Source organism: Cygnus olor, chromosome 12 (genome assembly GCF_009769625.2).
Source record: "Cygnus olor isolate bCygOlo1 chromosome 12, bCygOlo1.pri.v2, whole genome shotgun sequence".
In the NCBI taxonomy this organism is placed as follows: Eukaryota; Metazoa; Chordata; class Aves; order Anseriformes; family Anatidae; genus Cygnus; species Cygnus olor.
The window spans coordinates 11324106-11349706 of record NC_049180.1 but is presented as its reverse complement, the minus strand read 5'-3'; the positions used below and the strand labels follow the sequence as shown (position 1 = coordinate 11349706).

At 47.5% G+C, this 25601-nt stretch overlaps 2 protein-coding genes across 8 annotated transcripts; one reads left to right on the top strand and one right to left on the bottom strand.

Annotated features, from left to right (window-relative positions):
- Positions 1–1700: 1700 nt before the first annotated feature.
- On the bottom strand, positions 1701–17545 carry DRC7 (dynein regulatory complex subunit 7). Of its 6 annotated transcripts, none has more exons than XM_040571167.1 (18): positions 17474–17545; positions 16456–16610; positions 15839–16013; positions 15248–15373; positions 13858–14052; positions 12015–12167; positions 11473–11691; positions 10718–10846; positions 9670–9742; positions 9212–9340; positions 8225–8353; positions 7335–7561; positions 6206–6418; positions 5000–5110; positions 3977–4087; positions 2756–2950; positions 2146–2285; positions 1701–1991 (listed from the first exon to the last, which is right to left on the bottom strand). In XM_040571167.1, exons 2-18 carry the CDS (start codon positions 16590–16592, stop codon positions 1901–1903), a joined length of 2553 nt encoding a protein of 850 aa, XP_040427101.1. In that variant the 5' UTR covers positions 16593–16610; positions 17474–17545; the 3' UTR covers positions 1701–1900. The 6 variants fall into 6 exon arrangements, with proteins under 6 accessions (XP_040427101.1, XP_040427106.1, XP_040427103.1 ...); XM_040571172.1 differs by having other exon boundaries at positions 2756–2947; XM_040571169.1 differs by lacking the exon at positions 17474–17545 and adding an exon at positions 17290–17303.
- A 537-nt stretch (positions 17546–18082) lies between these two features.
- LOC121076668 (uromodulin-like) lies at positions 18083–25066 on the top strand. 2 transcript variants are annotated; one of them, XM_040571176.1, is made up of 9 exons: positions 18083–18328; positions 19522–19588; positions 20120–20287; positions 21027–21249; positions 21963–22123; positions 22668–22913; positions 23547–23706; positions 24087–24231; positions 24929–25066. In XM_040571176.1, the coding sequence occupies exons 3-9, from the start codon at positions 20202–20204 to the stop codon at positions 25027–25029; spliced, it is 1122 nt and encodes a 373-aa protein (XP_040427110.1). In that variant the 5' UTR covers positions 18083–18328; positions 19522–19588; positions 20120–20201; the 3' UTR covers positions 25030–25066. The 2 variants fall into 2 exon arrangements, with proteins under 2 accessions (XP_040427110.1, XP_040427109.1); XM_040571175.1 differs by having other exon boundaries at positions 18085–18309; positions 21044–21249.
- The last annotated feature ends 535 nt before the right edge of the window (positions 25067–25601 follow it).

Here is a 25601-nt window from a genome sequence, read left to right as displayed (position 1 = left end):
AATGCGTTAGCTGATCCTTAAGGGGCAGCTGCTGTGTCCCTGGTGCTTGTAAATTTTTTTTAAATAAATATATTCCGGTGGCTCTTCTGGTATGGAATTAATATGGATCAATAAATAATCCTAGGCTTGCTTGCTTCTTCTTTGTTTATATACTTTTTAAATTCCTGTCTAGAAACCTTAGGGTTTTCTTTCCCCTCAGTTCCCTGGGGTCCTAAACCCCTCAGGAGTTCAGTCCTAGTGATTTGGAAATTGGGCTAGATCCTTGAATTCCTTCAGTTCTTTTTCAGCAGTGTGCTCTTACCTGAACGCCTCTCATTTAAGTACCTCAGAAGAGTGAGCTATTTTAAAAGCTTTCTCCTTTCCTGGCCTGTTTCTACGCTGAGTAGAGGGGAATAATCATGGAATTGTACAATATCCTGAGTTGGAAGGGACCCACAAGGATCACAGAGTCCAAATCCTGGCTCCGCACAGGGCAATCTAAGAATTAAACTATGTATCTAAGAGCATTCTGTGATTCTGTGAAATCTTAGGTCACCATGTCAGCAGAACATTGCACAGAGCTGTGAGGAGCAGCATGTTGGTGGCTGCTGCAATGGTCAGACCCTTGGGGAACGCGATGCGCTGTCATTAAAGACCTTGGAGCTCCAAAACCCAGGAGCTCCCTAGGAGCTGGGATGCCCTGTCACACCCTGGGATTTACCCCGGCTAGTGTCAGACACTGCAACTGCCGCCCACAGGAGGCACAAATGCTCAGTTTTCGATAGGTGCACACAAAAGGGAGTGAATCATCCCCTCAGTCAACACATAATCCGCTTAAAGTATCTATCACACTTAAAATGGGCAGCTACCATAAAACAATGAGTCTAATCTGCTCTCGGTCATGCTGTATTTCAGCTGTAACGATCATTATTCTGCTATACCCCAGGAAAATATGTTTATTCCACAGGAAAATATGTTTTTGCCTTTCCCCCAGCTTTAATCTGTGTAGCCTTTGCTGAAAATGATCATTACAGGTGGTTCCTTGAAGAAAGTAGTTGTCAGGAGCTGTAGGCAGCACCACCATATGTGTCTACTATGCCTAATCTACTATAGAGAAAATCAGAAATTGTTTCCTAGCAGGTTCAGGGACTTCAGTAAATACTAATGTGTGTCATGTACATGCTGTCTTCTATTTATAGCTATCAGGGGATGATGATTAACCGAAATGCTTGATTACCTAAAATACCTTGGATTTGGAATGCTTGTTTAATTGCTCTTGACATCTTTTACCCTGTCTGCCAATATTTATGATCAGTGATTGGAGACATTTCAAAGAGGAAAAATAAAAATACTAAAGTCCAAAGTTGGTCAATTTAAGTATTAGTCTGCTGTTTTTTTGTAGCTAATAGCTCTAAGTGAGGTCAAATAATTTTTGTTTGTTGTGAACTGACAAGTTCAAAATCTTTACTAGTGCTACATATAAAACAATATTTTAAGTTTGTTGAAATATTATTATATTGGAATATATATTCTCAAATAATGCTGCTTCTGGTGTCAGTAGCTAGGGAGCAACTTCCCAGAAGAAGCTATGCAATGTAGCATACGTAATTTGTAGCAACTTCTGAAGCAGAACTTAAAGCTAAAGTCTCATTCAGACCTCAGTGTCAACCATGGTGTAATCGCTTGACACTCTTGATATAGGTTGGCCTTAGAACAAAAGAGTGAGAAGAAAAAGACAGTGGAATAGTGTAAGTTCATTAAAATGGAATTCTGGAAAAAGGTGCTTAAAGGCTATTAGCATAATCTGATGATAATGCAATATTTACTACAAGCAAGTAGGAAAGACCTGATTTTTTTTCAGGCAGCTTGTAACAGGCTTCAGCACTGATTCAGTGTCTGATGTGAAGGAATAAAGAAGAAATCAAGCATGACTGAGGTGCACAGCTAGGCGAGGGTCCTTGCGCAGTTTCTCTTCAAGAGCAAGGTATTTCTGTGGTGCTGTCTGCTTTTCCCTAGAACAAGAAGGTAACAAACATCAGAGTAAAGCTGCAGCAGGGCATACAGTAGAATATTTTACAGAATAGCTTCACTGCTGAGTAACTAGGAATGCTGACTGGTAGACCCCCCCATTCTACTAGACACTGTTCAAGCAGTCATTTCCAATACCTGTTGAGCCTTAACGCTACAATGTGGATACGGAACATGGTTTCAGAGTAATCAGCAAGGAAGGCAGCCTCCTCCTCCCTGCTGAGCTGACTCTGATTTTCCTGAAACTGCTGGTTCTTCTTCTTCAGCTCTTCTACCTCCTGTTGAGGGAATGAGTCACAAGAAGTCAGGGTGATGGAGAGCGAGGAGCACAAAAGTGCAACTCAAAGTTCAGGGAGCCAAGATGAAGGAAACCACAAATAACAGCCGTTCTATTTTCATGGCAGGCAATAAGTCTGAGATGAGGTCTCACAGAATATGAAAACAAGGAAATCAGAACACGTGGACCAGTGAGAAGCTGCAAGACCAGAATGTGTTGCCTCACTGTAGTCAAGAAACACTGGAGAACCAAAGCAGCCCTGCTTGAAACAAGGACTGAATTTGACCCTGGAGCTATTCTGTTCTTTGATCTCACATGTTAATGACAAAAAATACACAGGCTTGTTTATGACTCTCTTAAAGGTAAAGGGGTTCTGTTTCCTGCCTGCTGTCACAATGAGATGTGTTACCCTCCTGACAGTGCAGAAGAGACTCCAGTGACATGTTCGTCCTGGAGTAAGGCTGGGAATACCTTTTCAAAGCGAGCTTGGATGATATTGGCCTTAGCAATGAGACGATTCTTAAAATCAGTCAGGCAGTCATCTCTGAGGCGCAGAACCTGCCCCTTGGTCATTTTCTCAGGATGGCCAATTTGAATAAGAAAAGGTGCCAGGTAATCCAGATCCTGTTCCTCATGTACTGGGAATTCATCCTCCATTGCATTCTTCTGGAGGAGAAAGGACAGAAAGAGTCATGATCCCATTGACTTGTTTCCCAAACACCCTTTGATAAGGCAAAGTAAAAGCAAAGGCCAAAACTCATTCCACCCTATGGAGGAAATAATTCTTCTTTTTTCTGTAGGCTGATCAATACTCTTGCATTTCCCAAGGTGTTTTTTATTCCGTAATTTATTTTCTATCATCCTTTTTAGCGTCTCTACTAATTTCTTTGATTGTAGAGATGTATCTTACACAGAACGTGCTATCTACTGAGGTACAAGCAGGCCAAAATGCATTTGTATTTGGACAGGGTATTTTGCATGATACTAGCTTGTAGACTGGCAAACAACTGGTTCTTGGATCTTTACCTCTGTGTTTCATGCTAAATGTTTGGTATGTAAAACCTAGTATCACCTCTTATAACTTTTATCTGTTCAGGAAAGCTCAGCCTAAAAATCATTCACAAGAAACATCTTGGAGATCTTGAAATGTTGCAAGTAATTATTCTTGAATCTTTCTGTGTTTGTCCACAACATTCCTAAGGTAATAATTTCTGAGAGAGATCCAGGAACAAAATAGGCTTTGCAACTAATACTGAAAACAACAACAACAAAAAAAACCCAACTGATTCATAGCTGAATAAAACCCCCACACAAAAAAAGTGCACATATTCCTAACATAAATACAGAGCCCTAGATATAAAGATGCAGCTTGGATTCCACTATCATACTCCCCTGACAATCACATTGTCAACTAATACTTGTTAATTATTTTATTAACTAAATAAAATAAAACAATAATCCTTCTCTGATGGGGAGGGGGGGCTAGTCCAGAGAGTCAGAAGATCATACCATGACCATGTTATATTTTCACAGGAAAGCTAAATCTGTGCTGACTTGTAACTGCTAGGGATTTGGCTCAGTATGTTCTAATAATACTAAATGCTCATTAGAGATAATGTCAGACAGAAGAAGCTTACTCTGGATTTCTTTGTGTGCATGTAATAAACACCGGGATTAATAAAGAATGCCTACCGTGGCTTCATATTGTTGTTTCCTCTTTTCATTCCTCTCTGTATTATAAATTGAAACTGTCAATTTAATGTCTGCTTCTTCATTCTCACGGATTTTCAGAATATTTAGCACCTTCCAAAAAATCAGAAGACACCTTAGCTTTCTCACAAAGTGATCGTACTTTGAAATGCTTCACCTGCTAACAGAGCATATGCTGCATACAAGAACTGTAGCATAAGATTAAATACATTTTAGATCTATATGAATATGCTCATATTCTGCTGATAGGTCAATCTGATAATGGCCTTATTTCTAGAGTGATGTGATTTGGAGTCCAATAATTAACATTACTCAGTAATAAAGCCGTTCTGGAGTCATAGTCTTGCCAATAGTTTTGAAATGGCACTGATAGCTTTAGCTTTTCTCTTTGTCTTAGGAAGATATAGAGCACAAGCAACAGGGATATTTTGACCATTAATAAATCAAGACTGCAAACTTTGGTGAGGTAGTTCATGTGGTCAGGGCTTATACTCTTCAAATTTCTGAAAAATGGGCTTTTGCAATCTTGTTCTTTATTATTATTCTGTGCTAATATTGTTGCACATTCATCTCCAGCTCTTTCCTGGTTTTCTCTTCCACACAAAAGCAATATAAAAAAAATCAAATCCAAGAGCTTTGCCTCCACCTGCTAGAATGGCTGTATTTATCATGAAGTAGCTACAAAGACTTGTAAGAACACTTGTTACACTGGTCTCAATGTGATTAGCAGTACAAGTGGCGTATTTTATGAAATATTTTCCTGCAGTTTTTCCTACAAAAAATCACTTCAGTATTACGGTTATGGCTTCCTGGAAATGCCTAGCAACTAGATTTACATTACACACAATATCCTTTCTTTTTTGATCTCATTCTCAGACAAAAAGCAGATATTTCTAGATGCCCCAATTCATACACTGTTATTTGCTCTCTGAAACTATCTCCCTCCCTGAGAACAAAGAGTACACCTGACCAACCCTGACAATACCATGGAGATGTCCCTGGTACCTCTGCTTCAGATTGCCGAACTTGTTGCTTCAGCTGCTTCTCTTCCTCTGTTAGTTCTTGCAACAATTTGTACAGGTGTAGCAACTTCTTGTCTTTCACAGAGGACCCTGCCTGGAAGCAGATAAGCTAGTGAAAGACAGTAGTGTTCTCTGACTGTGAGTCATAAAACACAAATTGGCACAATTCTGCTACAGTCAATATAGAAACACTGATTTACACTATCGAAACATCTAGCCTACGGTCAATAGTTGATTAGACTTCATCTAGATTTTGAGTCTATCAGTAATGTCAGCTAGACTATATCTTGCATTTCTTTGCTGATGCTCCTGTTGGCTGGGACCAGTTTTACAGGGTTGGAGATGAAAGGACAGCACTCCAGCAATTGCATTCTGTGTATTCTCCGCATTAGAAATACAAACTTTAACAAAACCTTTCATGACATAAAAAAAAATAAAATCTGTATTTGTATCTCTCTGATTTTCCTAAGCATAATTGTGCAGCATCAGTACAGAATTTACAGGCAGACTTCTGCTCCTGATTACAGACTCACATCAGTGATGTTAGTTGAGTAACCCACTCATGAATGAGAGAATTTGGCTTAATGACAGTACTCCCCTTTTTCTTTTATTTATGGCTATCTATCTTTTTTATCTCTCTCTCTTTTTTTTTTTTAATCTATCTTTTTATATTTATAGCTATCCATCTATCAGCAATGCATTAATAAAGCCTTACCATCTTGTCTACATCTGCAGGGTAAACTGGGGGAGATTTAAACAATGTGACCGAAGAAGTCCATGGCAGAATTTGAGTTAAAATCTGCTTCAGCTTCTCTGCTGTCATCTCTCCTTCAAGAGGGGACAGCAGAGGAAATTTCAGCTTCCCTGTTATGAATATGCAGGACTGAGCCCACCCAGCATCTTGCAAGATCTCAGTGGCTGTGTCTACACTGCCTGATGAGCTAATCTGAGAAGATGACCTCAGGTATGGCTGGAGACAGCCTTTCATGCTACACCAAATCTTGTGGGCCCAATCAGCATGGTAGTGCATCTCCCTGGGTGTTTGCGTTGTCATTCTGGAGGCTGTCTGTTGGGGAGGCATGCAGATGGAGGAAAGGCGGAGCATGGAATATGCCATGGACATTTCACCTACCTTTTGTGTCCCAGTGATCAAGGAAAACTCAAAGGTATAAATGGGTTTTCTCCATACCTGGTACGTGATGCACATTTCTGGGGTCATGATTTCACTTTGCTTCCTATAATTCTCTGTCGGTTTGAAGAAATCCTTCTTTGAGGCAGTAATGTATTTATCCTTGAGGTGGTATGTCAGGTGGATCATCTCCTCTGTGATCAGAAAGACACGTTCTGCTACATCTTCATCAGCAGGCTTTTCTAGGTTTCTGTGGAAACATTCCTTCATTTGCTGATGAGAATTGAAAAGAAATAGATGGAAGCAGGTTAGACAACACAGAAAAATGGCAAAATTTGTGGAGAGTTGGGTAAAAGCCAAAAGAAAAATTGGGCCTTTCTGCCTGGACTGTGACAGCAACTCCTAAGACCTTGGCCCATATTCATGGCCCACTGTTCTTTCACGTGCCTGAGAAAAAAAGCACAAAGCTGCTTAAAGCAATAGAAAGTCTCCTATTTGTGGAGCTGAGTATGCTCTTCAAGCTCAAAGTTAGCTTGAGATGCATCCCCGTCTGATGGAACTACAGGAAGCAAGGTATTTTGGAGCACAACAAAGTTTCCCAGATTCCCCAACAAAAGGAAGAAGAAGAAAAAAAAAAAAAAAAAAAAAAAAGGGCGATTTGGTTGTTGGCCCAAAGGCAGACTATTGCATGGCTCTATCTTGAAAGGTGACATGTCTGAGCCATACCACCAGGTGTCAGATTTCCTCCCATTTCTCCAATCAGACCTGATAAGAAAAAGAGGTAGACTACTGCTTGTAACAAATCAGCATAACGGGACACTGTCAGGAACCCAAAATATTATTAGTTTGGGGCCAGAACATGAAATCATTTGACTATCCGAGTCCTGTGAAAATTTCATTCCAAAATCATAGTTAGGCTTTTTTTTCTTCCTCTGACACACATTTTCCAAGTCATAGGTTCCTAGCTTCATTCTAGCTGCTCAATATGTTTGGTGACGAATGGTCACACTGTGGCTGTCAGTGTCAGGCAAGCAACTGCAAGACACAGCAGCTTAACAAAGCTAGGTTTCTTCTGGAGTTTTGCCTTGGCTATGCCAACTGAAAATGAACCTACAGCCTTAAGCAGAATGTTTTGCATAGTATAAATATCACAGTAACAGATATTTTTCTGTTCCTGCCTTGGCCGTACCACTATAGGCCGGGAGTTAATATCAGTTCTGGTACCAGCCACGCTTATTTTCTTTCCTCTTTTGCCAAACTGTGTGTGCTGGAAGTATTTGAAGTCATCCCGTCCCACGAAGTACTCTTTTATCTCACTGGCATTTTCAGCACGTTTCTGGAGGCCATCGACTCGTGCCTCATTGTAAAACTCCATCACACGTTCAGTCTCTGGCTCCATTGACTTATAGATGTGGACTATGGACACAAAAGAGATTACATGCATTTTCAGAATTAGTGACTGTAATACTAGTGAACATAGGTACATCCAGGGGAAGTTTCATTTTCTCAATCAGCCAAGAAATCAAATGCACTTAAGAGTGTTGGAAGGGAATGTTGTCTCTTCACTGCTGTGCACCAATATGCCATGGCCTGAAGATGGCAGGAAAGCTTTGCATGGTCACTTTCCTCCTTACAAAGCAAGGTAGTAGTGAGTGGAGCCTGGACTCTGCTCTTCCCATACAAGGGACTGGTGCAACCTCTTCAGGAGAAATACTGCTTCAGCAACAGATCTGATGCAGGACTTTCTCTCCTACAGCTGCAAAACACTGAGAGATTGAACATAATCCCAAGGAGAAAGTTTCTACTTCTACCACTCTACTGGTAGAAGTACATAATATCACTCTATATCTGTGATACAGATGTCATCTTCTGTTATGCTAGGGGGGAAGCACTGCCCAAAACTAGAAGCACAACCAACCCAATTCTCTAATCTCAACTGGAGATCATATTACTAATCTACGCAATTCATCCCAGAAGTATGCAGTCCCCCCTGCTTTGGGCTTTTGCTTTTGCTAGGAGGGATTCACACGATGTCCTATCAGCTGCAGTCGCCTTGGTTGCCCAGATGAACTAGAATACCTTTAAGACCGAGGAGGTGTCCTGGGCTGAAGTACTCTGTGGTCAGCTGTGTTTGTTTATTCAATTCTCTCATATCCAACATGTCTTCTCGGTTTTTGAACCACTCCCTCACCTCCACTACTTCAGTACCTGGTGGGAGACATGCCATTTCACAGCCTTACACTGGAGATGGTACAATTCTTATGATGAGCTATCAGTGTCTGTGCATACCCTATGCTTCTGATATAGCCACAGGAGACAGAGTCAGTGTACTCAATAGAACTGGTCCTGTGCACTAGGGCATTTCATAGATAAATCCTAATAGATGAATCCTAATCTACTTTAAAGTAGATGAATTATAACATAAAAGAGCTTATTCTTCTCTGTCACCAGGAACTAAAGTCATCAGCTCAGGGGGAGAAGATGTCACAGTGGATAGATGTATTTGGTGAGATAAATTCCATCCCAAATATTTCATAATAGTGTCAAGACTGAAGGGAAATGAGACTGCACCATCCAAGATGGCTGGGGACAGGAGTTTGTAAGTCCAGTCAGGAATTTTTATGGTTTTGTGGACCAGCCATTGAAGGATAATGCTTTGAAGTACAGAAATGTTCACACTATCTAGCTGCCTCTTTCTATGGCTCCTAGAAACACCAATGGGAAAAGTGATGCAACTGGACAGTTTAAACCAACCTTCCATTTCTCTGAAGACTGCAAATCCAAGCAGCTGACCTGTGGCACTAACCAGCATCACTGTTAGGATGTTAAACTGATTCAAATTCTTGCAGAACCCCCTAGCAATGATGCAAAGCTCCGGGGCTTGACAGACAGCGAGTGTGACGAAGTGTTTGATGAAGTAATAGATAAGTATCCCAAAAACGTGAAAGGAGGAGGAGAAAGCACAAGAGAAACCCTGGCAGAAAAAGTACTCCACCCCTCCACCCATCAGCGCACCCCCGACTGTGTTTGCTCAGTGTATCAAGAGTGTTCACTCATCCTCCTTACAGCGTAAGTCTGCATAGACAGTGAGGCGTTTCACCAGCCCATTTCTGTTGAGGTATGGTGCCCATTTGTCCAGTTTTGCTTTCTTGTACAGAATCACCTTCTTCCCCTGGGAACAACGGGTCTCAAACTCTGCAGTAGGCAAGGGAGGGGTCAGAAAGATTGATTCCCATCAGCGGCAGTCTCATATGCACAGCGGTAACAGAAAGTCCATCCCAGACAAAATAATTCAGCTAGCAGGAAAACACAGTGTGCGTGTGTCTGTGGGGATTTCCCGCCCAGGATGAGACAGTGCACAGAGGCAGGCATTCAAAACAATAGCTAATGTATGCCTTGATCTGCGGCTCTTCGCTACTGTACCTTGAACATCCTGAAGGGGAAGCTCTTGCGTGAGATAAACAAACCTCCCAGATCCTCTGAAAGGTTAGCTGACAGGCAAGCAAAAGGCAAAGAATAGGTACCTCTGGGAGAAATCTGAATAGGGGCTACCCATGAAGGCAGCATGGCAAAACTTGTGTCTTCCTCCTCCTCCTCCTGTTGAAACAGAAGCAGAGATTTACATTTTTGGCAGCTTCTCTGTGCTAGGAGGCATTTTGGTTCTAGAGAATGCATTGCAGCAATCAGAGAGCAACTTGTGCGAGGCCACATTGGTCCTGAGCAGCACGGTAACAGAGTTATGAGGGCTGGAGCAACCACACACAGCCTGAGGACAGAGACAAGCAGCACACTGCAGTTTACATAGAAAGAGAACTTTACTGAATCCCCACACTCTTGCTAGCACATCTCTATCCAAGCCTAATGAACTGTGGCTAGCACCTGCTGGGTAGGGTATGAATGTGACAGTTGCCATTCAAACTAATGACCAGCTTATTCTACATAGACCGCAGAAGGCGCTTTGCTCACTGGTGACGGACACAAGCTGAGAAGACCAGATAACAGAAGGCAATGCGCTGTTACCGGTGTTTCTCTGTTGTGCTGTGCTAGTGTAATACCTGATTTTATCATACCGTGTTCTCCCATCAAGCCAACATAGCATTTTTGGCTTACAGCATGCAGCCTTTTTTTGGTATATCAAAATACATGCATTATTTCTACATTTGGTTGACAACTCATAAGATCAGGGTGCTGACCAACAGAGAAAGAATGTCCAGAAAATGTTTTATTTGGATTTTGTTATTTGAAATTATGTTGTCCCAAATATCAACGCACTACAGGCTGGGTGCTAACCCCTCAGAGACTCATAGCCACTTAGGACTCCAGAAGTACCAGAGTGCTGCATCCTGTGTCTTTGTGGAAGAGTGAAAATAGCACTTGGAAGACCTACTCCAAAAAGCATCAAACTATTCAAGATTGAGAAGGAATCTAGAGTGCCAACCAAAGTATAGCTAGAACAATAGTGATCTGACCTGGAGAGGGCAACAGGCAGGCAGACATATATATAGGCCATGAACACACACCAGTTCACTACAGCATCACCACTGCAAGAAAGCCATTGTGTGGGTCACTTACTATGTCATCCATGTTCCTGTCAAATAGCTCATTTTCCTCCTCAGCATCCAGGAGCACCTGAAGAGGCTTGTCAGTCTCTGAAAGCATAATTTCCCAGCGGACAGTGTCACCCAAGTCAAAGATGAGATCCTAGGCCATATAGAAGAAACCCACATAAATACAGAGCCGTCTCACAGGCCTGACACTAAACTGCACGCTGCTTCTGCACATCTGCAGTGCTCTGGACCTGGCTGGGTGTCAGAGTTTGAGGACTCTGGGCAGACCCTGGATCTCAGTGAGGTGAGCTCATCAAACCCCTGGCTCGCTGGTGGAGCCCCAAAGACTGACCCTGTGCCTGGAAGGCTGCAGCTCCCTTTCCCTGCCACAATTGAGGGGAAGCTGCTGGAAATGCTTCTGCCTCCTTCCTTGGGGCATGCATGGCCCCAGGGTCATTCATATGGGCCTAAAGTGACTGTGACTCAGCCCCTCACCTCCCAGGCTTTATATCATCTGGAGAGTAACTGAAGTGTGGGAAGAGCCAAATCAAGATCTTTCATGCCCTGAGCTACGTTTGACAGATTCTGCTCTGAAAGCTGTTGTTGAGAGAATGGTCATCCAGCCAACCTTAAAAGCTGATATTGTAGCATTGTAGGGGATTAATAGGTATGATCTGCATTTGCTAGCTCAGGGTCTGGGATGCCATGGACTGGCTCCAGATACCAGACCTGGAGTCTATGTAATCAGAACAGGCACACGGATGTGTAAGAGCTCATTACCTTGCAGCCGTTCCGGCAGTCCTGCATGTTCACCCAGTAATTCTTGTGGTTCCAGACACTCTCAATTCCAAGGAAGTGCTCATCCATGGTGCTGTGGCTGTTCCCCGTGAAGGGGTTGATGAAGAAGGGCTCAGGAACCTCCCTCTTCCCAGACAGAACCAAAACCCATGCATGCACCCGTAAGCCATACAAAGGGTCATGCGTGGGCTTTTCCACTTCCTGTAGCCCAGAAGACAGAGCAATAATTATTGCCATTTTATTGCCACTTTAGTCCAACCCACCAGCAGCCTTATTCTCTCCCCTGCCCACTTCTAAAGATCTCCAAGCCCTTAATACTCTTCAGAACAGCGATGCAGTACATACCCAGCATATATTTCTATGTCAGCACAACACTGTGTTCTCAGAGGCTACATGTTCATGGCCCAAATCATAGTTGTATTGTTCTTTATGGAGGGTGGCGAGCTCCAGTTTTTGGTCAGCTATTATCCATGTCTCAATTTTTGATATTGCAGTTTAAGAGTAGGGTGGACCTTGTAACTCACCATGACCTTCTCTTCTCCTCTTTCCTCGTTCTTATGGGTGGCTTCAGTTTCTGCTTTCTTCTTGGCCTCCTGCTGAAGCTCAAATTTGCTCTGCATGTCTGGGGCGGACTTAACTCTATACTTGTTGGACTTCTTCATTATTTCCTTTGGGACCTGTCTCAGCAAAAGCAAGGAATTGCTGTGAAACCCAGTAGGAATCAAGAGAAAATCGAGAGCATCACAGAACCATAGAATCATTAAGGATGGAAAAGACTTCCAAGATCATCTGATCTAACCATCCCTCCCCCCCCCACAACATTACCCACTAAACTGCATCCCTTAGTACCACGTCCAACCTTTCCGTAAAGACCCCCAGGGACAGTGTCTCCACCACCTCCCTGGGCAAACTGTTCCAATGCCTAACCACTCTTTCTGAGAAGAAATTTCTCCTAATTTCCAACCTAAACCTCCCCGGCACAACCTGAGGCCATTCCCTTTAGTCCTATTGCTAGTTATCTGCGAGAAGAGGCTGACCCCCAGCTCCCCACAGCTTCCTTTCAGGTAGTTGTAGAGAGAAATAAGGTCGCCCTGGAGCCTCCTCTTCTCCAGATTAAACAACCACAATTCCCTCAGCTGCTCCTCATAAGACTTGTGTTGAAGACCCTTCACCAGCTTCGTAGCCCTTCTCTGGACACACTCCAGGCCCTCAATGTCCTTCATGTAGTGAGGGGCCCAAAACTGAACACAGTACTCGAGGTGCGGCCTCACCAGAGCAGCGTACAGGGGGATGATCACCTCCTTGGTCCTGCAGGCTACACTATTGCTGATACAAGCCAGGATGCCGTTGGCCTTCTTGGCCACACCTGGACACACTGCTGGCTCATGTTGAGGAAAGCATCGACCAACACCCCCAGATCCTTTTCCTCTGCACAACTTTCCAGCCACTCTGCCCCAAGCCTGTAGCGCTGCATGGGGTTTTTGTGGCCAAAGTTGCAGGACCCGGTATTTACCTATGTTGAACCTCATCCCATTCTCCTCTGCCCATTGACCCATCCTGTCCAGGTCCCTCTGCAGGGCCTTCCTACCCTCTGGCAGACTGACATTTCCTCCCAACTTGGTGTCATCTGCAAACTTACTGAGGGTGCACTCAATAAGGGTGCAAGAAGGTAAAAAAACATGTAGCTTAAAGGTACTTTGCACTTCCCCACCTCTGACAGTCTGTGGTATTGGACCTGGTGAGCCAAGAGTTCAATGAAGCCAAAGAGGCCACATAAAGAAATGTGGAAAATCACCCAAAAGACCCCCTTGGTGAGGTCCCTGGTTCATACAGGCTGAAACGTAGTGTGGACCAGAAGCTGTTCCAGCTAGCCCAACTCTGGAGCTCACCGGGAATGAACAGGCTGAGCATGCATGCTGCCTCCTGTATACCCCATGATCACTCAGGTGAGCAGTCTGGGTGGATCAAGTATGGATGTGGATGGTCCTGCCAAACTAGCAGATATCCCTGAAGGGCTAATAAGCACTCACAGAAGGTCTTCACTCCCACTTACAGCAAGAGAATGTGGGGTACAGTATAGTCCCAAGATCTTTTCATCCTAAGCACAGTGTGAATGCTACATGGTCAAAACACAGGCAAGCTGTGGCCCTCTTAAAGTGAGCAGTATGGTTGGAAAGCAAACAGGTGATGGGACTTGGGGGCCTTGCAGCTTGCCATTAGACTCATTCTTATTGCACTGTGGACATACCAGAGATACCAGCTTCACTGGCCTTCCAAGTGCTTCGTCCTTCCTACCAGTGTCATGGTCTTCTTACCAGAACCAGACAACCAGGATCCTATCTGCCTGCTTGCTGCAGATCTCCTTACCTCCTGTGGCTTCCTGAGCAGTGGGCACACCTTCAGAGTCTCGTCCAGGCTGCATATGTCGTGAGTGGCATACCCATTCACACAGTAGGCATCATACCCAGCCCCAATCAGCATGGAGCACAGCAGCACACTGAAGTCAAAGCAGTTTCCTCGCTGGTACTTCAGGATGGTGGTTGGCGAATAGAGCAAACTGGGCTTGAAAGAGAGGGATACATGTTCTCAGTGCTTGTCTTGTGAAGCATGCCCCCAGCAGGGAGCAAGAGAGAGACAGAGCATTGCCCATATCCCTGGGCTCTGTACCAATAGGGAATCTGTTATATGAAACTCCTGCATAAGCCACAGACTCCAAAATTCCCCTCCAAAGTGATCTGGAGAAATTCTGACCCCAAATCTTGTGACAAATTTAGCCACGGAGAGACGGGCAGGACAAGCGCACCAGATTGCAGAGAATCTAATACTAATCTCAACACCAGGGTGGGGCTTACCTCCATCTCTAGCTGGTCTGTCTGTAGCATTTCAAAGCAAAAGACCCATAAGCTAAATTATAGCTCAAAAGGAACTTATTCCCTTCTGGCCCTCACTGGTGACCAGGCAAAGGGAACAATACACACACAGTGAATACAGAGATTCTGTTTATACCATCCCAAATCTGAGGCTGCACCTTAGATTTGATCAGTCTGTGTCCACTAAATTAAGATATATTCTCAATGATCTCAAAATATAAGTGTCTCTTGAGACCCTGGGACTCTTGGGACACACTTGGCCAGCATGGAGCTCACGTAGATTGTATGGGGCACTCCACAGGACGTCAGCAGTCCTTGCTAGCAGAGATTGTTGTTGGTCTCTTTGCTTTAGCTGGTTCATACCACCCTTAGGACTTGCCCCAATGTTGGCATCATCTCTTCTTGCCACTCTAATTTTTGAGATTTCTAATCTCCCTTCAGCCACCTCAAAATATCCCAAATATTGGAACAGAAGTGTCTAAAGCCCCTAAAACCTAGTCACTGAGGCCAAACATCATCACCTGGGCTTTTTATGCTCCTTTGGTCCAAGGTCCCTTTGTTCCTGGCAGGGAGGCTTGGCAGCCATTGCAACCCACAGCAGACCAGCTGGTCATATGGGCTGACTGAGAGCAGGGTCAGGCCCAGTCTGGTAGAAATGGTGCTTAACTGCTTGACAACACTGTACGTGTACTGGGAATACAGGCTCAAACAAAGAGCACAGCGCCTGTGGGAACTGTGGGGTTGCCTAAGTAACTATGGGGAGCTGGAGGACCCAAAGACCTTTGTAAACCCAGCCCCTGGGGTTTCCATGTTGTGTCCTGTTGAGTGGCCCTTCTCTCATCTCCATCATGGGCCTGTTTCTGATGGGACTGTTGCCTCTTTCTTACCGGTATGAGAGGGGACTTGAGGGGTTCCATGGTGAGATAATCACAGACAAAGCTGGCACAGCCATCCCAGTGGTACAGCTCTGTGTAAGGCAGCAGGGTTGGCCTCACTGTTGTGCTCACAAACTTCTGCAAGGCAGTAAGAGGTCTTTGGTCAGCCAGCAGATTCCTGGTCGAGTGTCCCATTCATGGCCAATCTCAGACCACCCCTGGATGTTGTAGCTTACATTCAGGACTTCCCTGGAGCATGTCAACAGTGTTGGTAACCTTCCTCACTCATTCAGAGATGAAAATGCATGGAGTTAAGAGGCCCTCTGCCAATAGACACTTCTGTTTGCCTGTGGCTAAAAGCTCAAACCCATCTCAGACACATTACAGATTCAAGCCTTCTCTTAGTTTTCAAGCAAGACAAATAGCTACCACGCCTTCCAGCTTCTACATGCTCTGGCTCTTTTTTTGCCTTGCATGTAGTTTATATAATAAATTTTGGGGGAAGCTGATCCAAAGAATTAATTCCACGTACTCAGGGGAGCATCAGGTCCAGAACTAGACAACAGCTGTGCAGCTTGGGCCCAGCCCCACACCACCCCATACCTTGATGCCACACTCATTGACCGGGTACAGAAAGAGTGGCTTGCGGTCAGGGCAGAGGTGAGTGTACTGCTGGAGGTAATGGTCAGCAATGCGCAGCAGCTTCTTTTCCCTTGGGGAGTTTGTCTTGTACAAGGATGGTAACTGGGATATGTCGATGGAGCTCCAGTCAAAGTCACTTCCAAGGCAGAAAGAGGCAGAGAGACACAGGTAATAAGCTAGGAGCAATTAGAGCAGGATGACCTGCTATCAAAACACAGCAGGGGTTCCCTGTTTCACATAGAAAATATGGGTATCGTAGCCAAGAAGAGGTAGTTTTAAGTGGGCACGAGTTTAACATAGCCAAGCTTCTCTGGAGTGATGGCAAGCTGACACAGACACAGAGGATCAGGGGATCTTTATATAGTACAGAAGCAAATGGATGGAAAATGAAGTGAGTTACCTTGTCTTAATGACACAGGTGCCCACTCATGGACACATACACCCAGCACACAAAACTCGCTCCCCCCTTACCCATACAAACGGACCACACGTGCCAGCCACATGTGTGCAGTCTCCCCATGGACCCTAGAGGGACCATCTCTGCTAATCCCAGTGACTGACAGACAGGTGTGACTTACGAGACATCACTTGGGACAAAGACTTGGTCCACAGACAGCTTTGTCTCTATGTTGTGAAGTTCATCACTGATCTCTAAAGCCTTCATCAGCTGTTCTTCCCTTCGCTCCTCTTCATCATTCTCCTCTAGGACCTCCATTCTTCCTCCTCCTGGCCACTATGGAAACACACACACTAGGGTAAATTCAGGGGTGGGAGCAGAAACTTGCACTCTGGCCGCGTTGATTTATTCTGTGAGCCACCAGCAGCGTCATTCCCATTTCTGCAGAAGTCAGGTGTAAGTACTGAACTTGAGTTTGGGCTGGGCAGGTTGAATATATGGCTGCATGCTCCTGGGCCACCCATGTATGGTGGAGCTGGCAGGACAGGGGCCTTGCTCAGTGGGTGCTACACAACAGTCCCAAACCATGCTGTGTCCCCCACTTTCTGCACCCCTGCAGATGCCGTGCACCCCACGCCACCTGGGCGGTGCTGCGTGGAAGGGGGCACCCAGCCCACGCCAGGGCTGCACTGAGCCCTGTGGCTGCTCCCCAAGGCCTGGGGAGGGGGACGTTTTGCAGCTGCATCAGCAGCAGAGCAGCCTCCAAGGCCAGAGTGCAGATTGTATCGCTTATTTACATTTCAGGGATGTTGGGGGCTGTTTATTTCCCCTCCCTGCGGTCAGGCTGACCTGCTGGGCAGCAGGCAGCACAATGGAGGCACAGACCTTGCGACGGGTGCGAGGGGGGGTGAAGGGGTATCCCGGGGCCCAGCGTTGCTCCCCAGCCACCCACCGCCCAGGGGGTCCCGTCCCCACAGCCCCTTCAGCCCCACGTCCCTGCCCTCCGCCGCCTCACCGCCGCCGCCGCCGGGCTGCAAGCGCTCCATGGCAACGCTTACGCACCCAGGCAGCTTCGGCGGGGCCTGCGGCCTCCTCCGGGGCCTAGCCCAGAGCCTACCCGCCCCACGCGGGCCAGACCCCGGGCTGCCCACCTGGGCTTTGCAGCTCCCTCGGCTGCTCCAGGCTTCCCAGCCGCTCACCTGCGCAGCTCCCCACACAGCCCGGCTGCAGCAGGTATCAAGGCAGCTCCCCCTCCTCCCCAGGAAGCAGCCTGGGAGCTGTGGAACTCTGGACTGTAAGGGCTGCCCTTACACTCACAGGTGCAGCTGTTTTAAAACACAATGAACATTCCTCACCCATGCTTTTGTTGCTCTTGAAGCCTGAGGGCTGTGCTGACTTTGCTTCTCCTTGCAAACATCGGTCCTGCTTTGTTGCTTTGTAAAATACCTGATGCAAAGCAGACGAGATTCACACCCAAAAGCAGCAGAGCGTGGTAGGACCAAGTCCCTGTCCTCGTGTCTATCATAGTATCAACAGATCTGAGATTTCAGAAGTCATTAAAAATCAGCTAAAGCAAATGTACATGTGAGTGTGAAACCACGTGTATTCAGTACACACAGTTACTTGGCCTTTGCGTGTACCACTATGGTATCTGTTGTTACTGCTGAGTCAAAAGCAGGTACAACAAAAGCACTTGGGTGCATAAAACCCCAGACTGCTGGGGATGTTACTGATGCAGGGTTGTTGCAGACACTGTTCCTGCTTGGGGTCCTATCAAGGCTGTGAATTGGGTCATCATCATTCACCAGCCCTGAGCTAATCGGAAGGGCCATGCTGGAGGACGCACTTTTGGAGAGCCCTTTCTTCCCGGTCTGCTGCTGACCGGTGGTAATCTGGCTCTTGTGCAATCACAGAGGCAGCATGTTTATGTGGGGGAGAGGATGAGCTGCTAGGAGGTGATATAAAGCTGGCAGCAGGAAGTGCAAGAAGGACCCAGCCTGCTGTGTGTAGATGAGCTTGGAGTGGTCTGACAATGGTGAGTGGGATGAGAACAGGTGAGAGCTTTGTGTTGAGGCTGCTGCAGCCATGGGTGGCTCTTTCAGGAGGGGGCTTTGCAAGCAGAGGCACCTCCTGTTTCACAGAAGCAGAGGGCAGAGCTTCCCAGGTTTGCCAGGGTTGTCATGCTGAGCTGGGAACAAGCCAGTATCTGCCAGCAGTATGGCCCTGGCGGCAGCAGGAACCAGTTTTCCACTGAAGCTCGGGGATTGCGCCATGAGAGCCATGCCCCCACAGCAGATGGGGCTCTGCATGCCCCGGGTTTTGTAGAATTGGTGCTTTGCGAACCATCCCTGCTCTGCTGCAGTGAGTGAGGAGCATGACTGGGAATAAACCTTCCTTGCACAGATTTCTGGTGGTCACAGCTGCTCAGCGTAAGGCTGAGGGAATATATGATTTGCTGCCAGACCACAGTAGAGCTTTTGGCCTTACTTTGCCCTGCACTGAGGGCATGTGCAGTGAGCAGGGCAGCAGCATGTCAGAGCCACTAGCCCCAAGTGACCCATATCCATGGCTCTGATGAGACTCCAATGTCTGGGACTCATCCAGCACCATGCCATTAATTTCTCTAAAGAAACATGTTATCTGACCTAGTGGGGGAGACTGACTTTGTCTGTGGCTTCATGACATAAATTTTAGTTGTGTTCAAGATTGTGTTTGTTTTTGTTTTTTAATCCCATTGTCTCTGTTGTTGTGGATATAGGTTACTGGAAAGGCAAAGATGCTTTTGCAAATCCTAACTGTTCAAATGAAAAGCTATGGCTGGAATGGGAAGAGAGAAATTCCTTTTCTCTGTTGGGAGCTTGGATTGATGCCTCAGCTGTGCGGTTTTACTCAGAGTGCCTGTTCATGCTGAAATATGGCTTCATCATTGCCAGCACATCCCTGCTGTCTGAGATCTGGTTACTCCCACCCCTTCTTTCTTGACTATCTCTTTTGGGTTCAGCTATATGCTACCTAAATTCAGGACAGTAGTTGGCCATTGCATTGTCCTGGGTTGGGATGGGATTGCTGATTTTGCCCCTTGGGATAGGAAATTACTTCATACCATCGAACCTGTAGTTTTTGGAGAAAATACAGTGCAGAAGTTATCATACCCATGCTTGAGGGTTGGCTCTTTCTGAATGATTGCAAACATCGCCAGTGAGCATTCTGAAAACCTTAGTTACCCAGAGCCTGCTTGTTTTTACAGGAAGGGACTGTGACATATTTGCTGCTGGTCTCTGCCCTATGCCTGGCTGTGTGTGAAGGCAACAAGAGTGAGTCTCATTGTGTACTGTCCCTGCTGGGTCACAGACAGGTAGTATGGAAAGGAGAGGTGGAAGCCTCACCTGATCTGTGTTCAGGTTCCTCATACAGGGCACTGCTGAAAGCTGCTAAAGGAGAATGAGGGAGCAATGCTCAGGAGGGCACAAACTGGCATATAAGAGCTATCAAAACAGACAGAAACTTCGGACTCTCCATCCCAGCCACATATGGTGTATAACCTATGGAGATAGGCACAGACGCTGTGATGTGCCACCACTCTCCATGCTAGCTGATGCTACCTTCTGAGCTCCAGTCCAGATTATGGCCATTCTGGGGAGGTCTTCCATGCTCTTGATCACATCCTCGCAGGCGAGCCAAGGCAGCAGCTTTTTCCTGAGATTTGGTGGCATGGTGGCAGTGTGCCTGCTTTTGCTCTGAGTGAGGATCTCAGCCCTCGTGAGCAGTGGGGCGAATTCACTTTTGTGTCTCTCATAGGGCAAATGTTACAGCATTTCAGCTTGCTTGCATTGCCTTCACTGCAGGTGAGCTGGTGAGCCCTCACAGCTTGAGGGAAGGTTTTGCACTGCGTCCCAAGAGGAATTCAGACACCTGCCTGCTGAACCCATGCCAACACCAGGGGGACTGCCAGATGGTGGAGGACAGACCCATTTGCAGCTGCAAACCTGGCTTCACAGGGGCGTTGTGCCAAGGTAGGGTTGGGGGTGCTGGTGAGCTCAGTCTGCCCACGGGCAGCAAAGAGAAGGGTGACGAGAAGGGTGCACTGGTGTTACCACTGTGGGCCCCAGGAGTACCTCCCAGCTCTTGATTTGGGTGCATCCCCCCAACTCTGCCACCATGTCCTGACTACAGTTTGATACAAGAGCCAGTCACAGGCCATTTCCTTCCTCCCCAACAGTCTTAATTCCTGTAGGAAGGAAACCTTTGCTGTCAAGAAGACGTGCTGTGGTGAAGCCCTATCAGGTCAGCAAGGCATACTGCAGAGCACAGCTGCCTTGCAGCTACACAGGCTCCAGCACAGCTACAGTGCAGGCTCCTTCCAGACACTGGTCAAAATTGTGTCTTGTTCATCTGAAATAGAGGATCGCTGTTGCTGCCTGGTTACCTTGGCAGACTGCAGCAATTCTGTAGATGACTCATCTGAAGGGACCAGACCCATGACATCTGCCTGTGGTGTCTTGAGTTTGAGGACTGTGTCCATTCAGAGTATCAGCAGCTGTGGACTTGTGCAGGTGTCAGGCAACTATCAGAAAACTAGTCGTTAGCTTTGGTGCATTTCCAAAGGTTTGTCTTTTGCTTTTGCCTAGTGTTTCTGAAGACCCCTACCAGCAGCCTTCCACAAAGCTGGGGTGAGGGTTTGCTGAGCTCAGTGGGACTGTGCCATTCCATAGCTGACTTAGGGCTCCTTCAGGCCTCTTATTGCTATTGCAGATGGCTTTTTCCCCCAGATGTTGTACTAAAATTGGCCTGCGAGGAAGAGCACATGAAGATGATGGTGAGGAAGGAGGTGTTTGAACTCTTGAAAATCCCCCGGGAACTTGTGCACTTGAAGAACCAGGCATGCAAGGTTTCAGAAAGGGAAGAAGAGGGCGAGCGGTTTTTTGCAGCCACTCTCACAGGTGAAAATCACACTGCCTGTGGATCAATAATTCAGGTGAGGATCCATCACAGATTCTCTGCATAGTTCTGAAGCCATGAAAGGAACAGACGTGCTGAGTGGGGACAGCAGGGGAAAGCCATGGAGACTTTTCCTTTTGTATCTGGCACTGTGAAGTTCTCTTTCCCCTTGAAAGGCTTATCTGGGGGGCTATCAGAAAGCTTTTCTGCCTCCACCAAACCACTGCTGGCAGCACATCTTGTCATGTTCAGCAGAGCATGGAAGTCTCAGTGTATTCTTTAGGAGCTGATAACAGCCCTCAGCTTTCTGGCACAAACTTCTGAGCTCTGCAGTCCTGGCTGTAACTTCTTGCTACATCACTTAATTCTTTAGAAATGTACGGTACTGGTGGAATCTGTCACTAGCCAGGAGATGGGTTTGACACAGCTACTGTCCCCAGAGGCCATGGGCTGCTTTGTGCCTGGGCAGGGGCCCCACTGCACAGGGCTCCGCAGACTCCCCTGGAGAACCTGACAGGTTCTCATGGGCCAGGGAGGGTGCTGAGGAACCGGTGATCCATCTCTGTCTTGCACAGGAGCGCTATCACCTCTGGTCTGTGTGCTGGCTCCTGCCTCCTCTGGTGGTGGCTGCCAGTAGCCCCTGGACATGGGATTTGAAGCCTGATGGCCTTGAGCAGCTACAGCTGAGTTGCTGAGCTCTGTGTATGGACTGAGGCATGGTCTGGACACCTTGTTTCTGTGTCATTCCAGCAAAACAGCTCCCATGTGTCATACTCAAATGTCATTGAGTCAGAGCGGGAAGTACGCGGGAGTGTGATCTCCCGGAGTTTTCAACTGGAGGTGCATTTCTCCTGCGTCTATGCCTATGAGCAGGTGGTGAAGATGCCCTTTGCTCTCACCGCTGTCGACAAGTGAGTGGTTCCTTCTCACCTTGCTTCTGACATAGTATATTCGAGCTTGTGGGAAAATAGATGCCTTTAATGAGATGATCTGCAAGAGCCCTATGGAGCCACCAGAGAGCTCTGAGAACAATATCACATCAGGGTGCCTCTCTTTCTCTGACCAGAGAGGGCCCAAACATAGCTTTTCAAGATAATGTTTGGGCTTGGGACAGGGGCATGTAGAATCTACCTTTCTGCTATTCTCCAAAAAATAAAGTGGGCACTGGAACATGCTCACTGTGGAGGTGCAGGTTAGGAACCTCTGGTAGCCTTTCTTCTAGCCCTCACTAGCCAGCATGTCTGTGGGAACCCCCAGAGCTCTGCACACACTGTGGAGCTGTCCTTGCCCCTGTCTGCACGTGGTGCAGATGGACAAGCCCAACTCTCAGCAAGGCTGTACTTGAGAGTGGGAAAATGTCCAGGGTCAGCAACCTGGAGGAACCTGTGCCAGCACTGCGGGCTTGACTTAGCTCCTGCCTTCTTGCTGTGCTCACGAGCTTTCCTCTCTTCTCAGGCTGGTGCAGTTCGTGGTCAAAGAAGGGCACTTCAATGTCAGCATGAGGCTGTACAAGACTCCCTCCTACCTCCAGCCCTATAACCTGCCGACCACAGCTGTCCCCATCACAGACACACTCTATGCCATGCTGAAGATAGAAGGACAGCATCAGCTCCGATACTTCCTCCTGAGTGTTGAGGACTGCTGGGCCACGCCAAGCTCAGATCCCTACCAGGATGTGCGGCATGAGCTCATTGAGCAGGGGTGAGCAGTGTATTCCCTAGCACTCCCAGTCTCTGTGCCACAGGCACCATGAGCACAGTTGCCTGTCTTTGTGAGCTGCTGAGGACAGGTTGTTTGTGAGGGAGCTGTGAACAGTGACACCATTAAGTGCTGCCCAGGCTTGATGAGCTCTCAGACTGCTCTGAATTTAGCCCCCCCCCTCCCAACACACACACTTCTAACCCTCATCTAACTTCCTCTGCAAGATGTCCAGCATCACTCTTGGCTGGCTGGGGAGGCAAAGGGCAAGGAGGGATGCAGGCAGCCTTTGATATGCAGAAAGGTGGCTGTGGCCAAGCTAAAGTTGGTAACATGGATATCTGGGATGTAGGCCACAACCAGGCGCACTCCCACTTTGCCCAGTGGTGATGGCCCCACAGAGCCAGATATGAAACAGCTCCTTCACTGGTGGGAGCTCCAGCCTGGGCTGGGCATGATACACAGTGCTAAGGGAACACATTCTCACAGGTACCCAGACACAAATGATGCTGTCCAGTTCTGCCTGGGGGCTGCGCCTGGTCCCTGTGTGCTCTGGTGCAAACCAGAGCTGCTGGTGTCCCAGGCCAGGATGTACTCCCTTCTTTTCTGCCTGCTGACTCACCCATCATGTCCCAGGTGTCCCCACGACGAGACTGTGACATACCTGAATGCCATAGGAGAGAGCACTACAGCCAAGTTCAGCTTCCAGATGTTTCAGTTTGTGGGGTACTCCGAGGTGTTCCTGCACTGCCGTGTCCGGCTGTGTCTCCCTGACAGTCCTGAGCCCTGTGCCAAGGTGAGCTTTCAGGGAGGGCCCTTCCCTGGGCTCACTGTTTGTGGAAAGGTTTCTGCTCTGGTTTCAGGTACCTCAGCATGATAAACGATGTCCAGTGGCAGGGTCTCACCTCAGGGCCCTGAACTGGAGTTAGAGGAGTTTGAACCCACCAAAGAGCTCCTTTCTGTCTTCTCTTCCACCTGCTGGGTATCTGCAGAAGGAGACTTTTACACTAGGACTTGGGGAGAAACAGGCTAAGGTTCTTTCAGAACCATCTCCTTTCCCATGCTCTAGGGGCTTGACGGGGCAGAGTATCAGGACAGCTCTTCCTCTTTGCCCTGTGGATTGGACTGCTCCCCTGCCCTCTGGTCCCACCTCCCTTCTCTTGGCTTTGTTGGCAGCAATGCCCCAGACACTGGAGGAGCAAGCGGGCGCTGGCGGATGACTACAATAAGATTGTCTCCTATGGGCCCATCCACCTGCTGGCTGCTCCTTCCTTGGAAGCAGAGAGCCATCGTTCCAGGGCTGACCAACAGGACGTGCAGGGTACGTATGCCACTCCTGGGAGGACAGCAGTTCAGACCCTTGCCACTGTCTAGGTAATGTCACATTATTACAAAGGGCTACTAAAATCACTGCCCTGCATAGGACTGTGGAGTTTTTCAAGTATCACATCCACACGTGGCGTGCTCCAGAAGTCATGCCAGCACAGGGGTTAGCTCTGTGTAAGTGGTTCCCATAGAATGCACAGGTCAAGCTGAGCAGAGAAGTGGGGCTGGAAGGATCTAAGAGACAGCAGGGTGTAGGTATAGCACCCAAGGTGAGGAAGGCTGGGTTTTCACAGTGGTGGACTCTGAATCAACCCAGCAAGTCAGGATCTTTCTGAGCACCAGGGTCAATCTAGGAGATCTAAGCAGCAGTCCAGGAACAGGGCTGGGGACAAACCTGCTGACAGTATGGCTTGGAGCAAGCATGAAGTCCAGGCAAGATTTTAAATGGAGACCCTGGGCAGCAGGTGGGTGGAGGCCCCAGGTGAGGCTGGTGGGGGTGACCAAGTCCTGTTAGTGCCCTCAGGGATCCACAGTATCCCAGCTCTGGTGGTTCTTGCCCTTCACAGTCAATAGCCCCCTCTTCTGCTTGCCTCCTGCCCCCAAACATCCCACTGGCCTGCAGGAACCATGCCAGGAGCCATGGCCAGCTCAGGAGACCCAGACCTGTAACCAACCTTTCCTCTCTTTGGCAGAACCCAGCCTGTGGCTCCCTGGGGGCCTCATCCTGCTGTGTGCGCTTGGTGTGTTCGCTGTGGCTGCCGCAGCTGTCAGCATGAGGAGGCAGACGCTGTAGAAAATGGCTGTTTCCAAATAAACGTAGCAGCAACAGAGACTCTTGCCTGCATCTTTACAGGGGTTCTGGTGAAGGAGATTCAAATGGTGCTCAAAGGATGAGTCACATCAGAACATTTCTATTCCCTGTCATATCCCTTGGACCTTCTCACCCCCTCCTGGCCCACAGTGAAACAAGTACCCAGGAAAGCTGAGATGCAGGGGCTGCTCCAGGGTGATGAGATGAGGTGCCTCATGGGGTCTGGCTCCTGGGCGGTAGGGCATGCTGTTGGGCTCTTCAGAATCCAGCAACCCAGCTGTAGCAAGCCCTGCCTGCAGTCTTGGCCTAGAGAGCAAATAGAGCCACAAGATTTTTTTCACAGACTCTTTCTTACTCTGGGCAGATGGTTGGCTTTGGAAGGGGCAGGCACCACTGCACAGAGCAGGGGAACGTGGTGTTTCTAAAATGGTCCCGTCTATAGAGAACAAATTTCCAGAAACCTTCAGTGGAGAGGAAAAAGGTTGCTACTTTTCTCCTCCCCAGAATGAGTCACCCAGGCATGGAGGGAGATGGAGCTCTTTGCCCACCAGAAC

Coding starts and splice junctions, on each gene's coding strand:
- DRC7 (XM_040571167.1), bottom strand. CDS start 16,592: ATGGAGGTCCTAGAGGAGAATGATGAAGAGGAGCGAAGGGAAGAACAG. Junction 10,847..11,472: donor ACTGCCGGAACGGCTGCAAG/GTAATGAGCTCT, acceptor TATATGGCCTAG/GATCTCATCTTTGACTTGGG. Junction 2,951..3,976: donor AACAACAATATGAAGCCACG/GTAGGCATTCTT, acceptor TTTCTCCTCCAG/AAGAATGCAATGGAGGATGA.
- LOC121076668 (XM_040571175.1), top strand. Junction 21,250..21,962: donor CCTGTGGATCAATAATTCAG/GTGAGGATCCAT, acceptor GTGTCATTCCAG/CAAAACAGCTCCCATGTGTC. Junction 23,707..24,086: donor GTCCTGAGCCCTGTGCCAAG/GTGAGCTTTCAG, acceptor CTTTGTTGGCAG/CAATGCCCCAGACACTGGAG.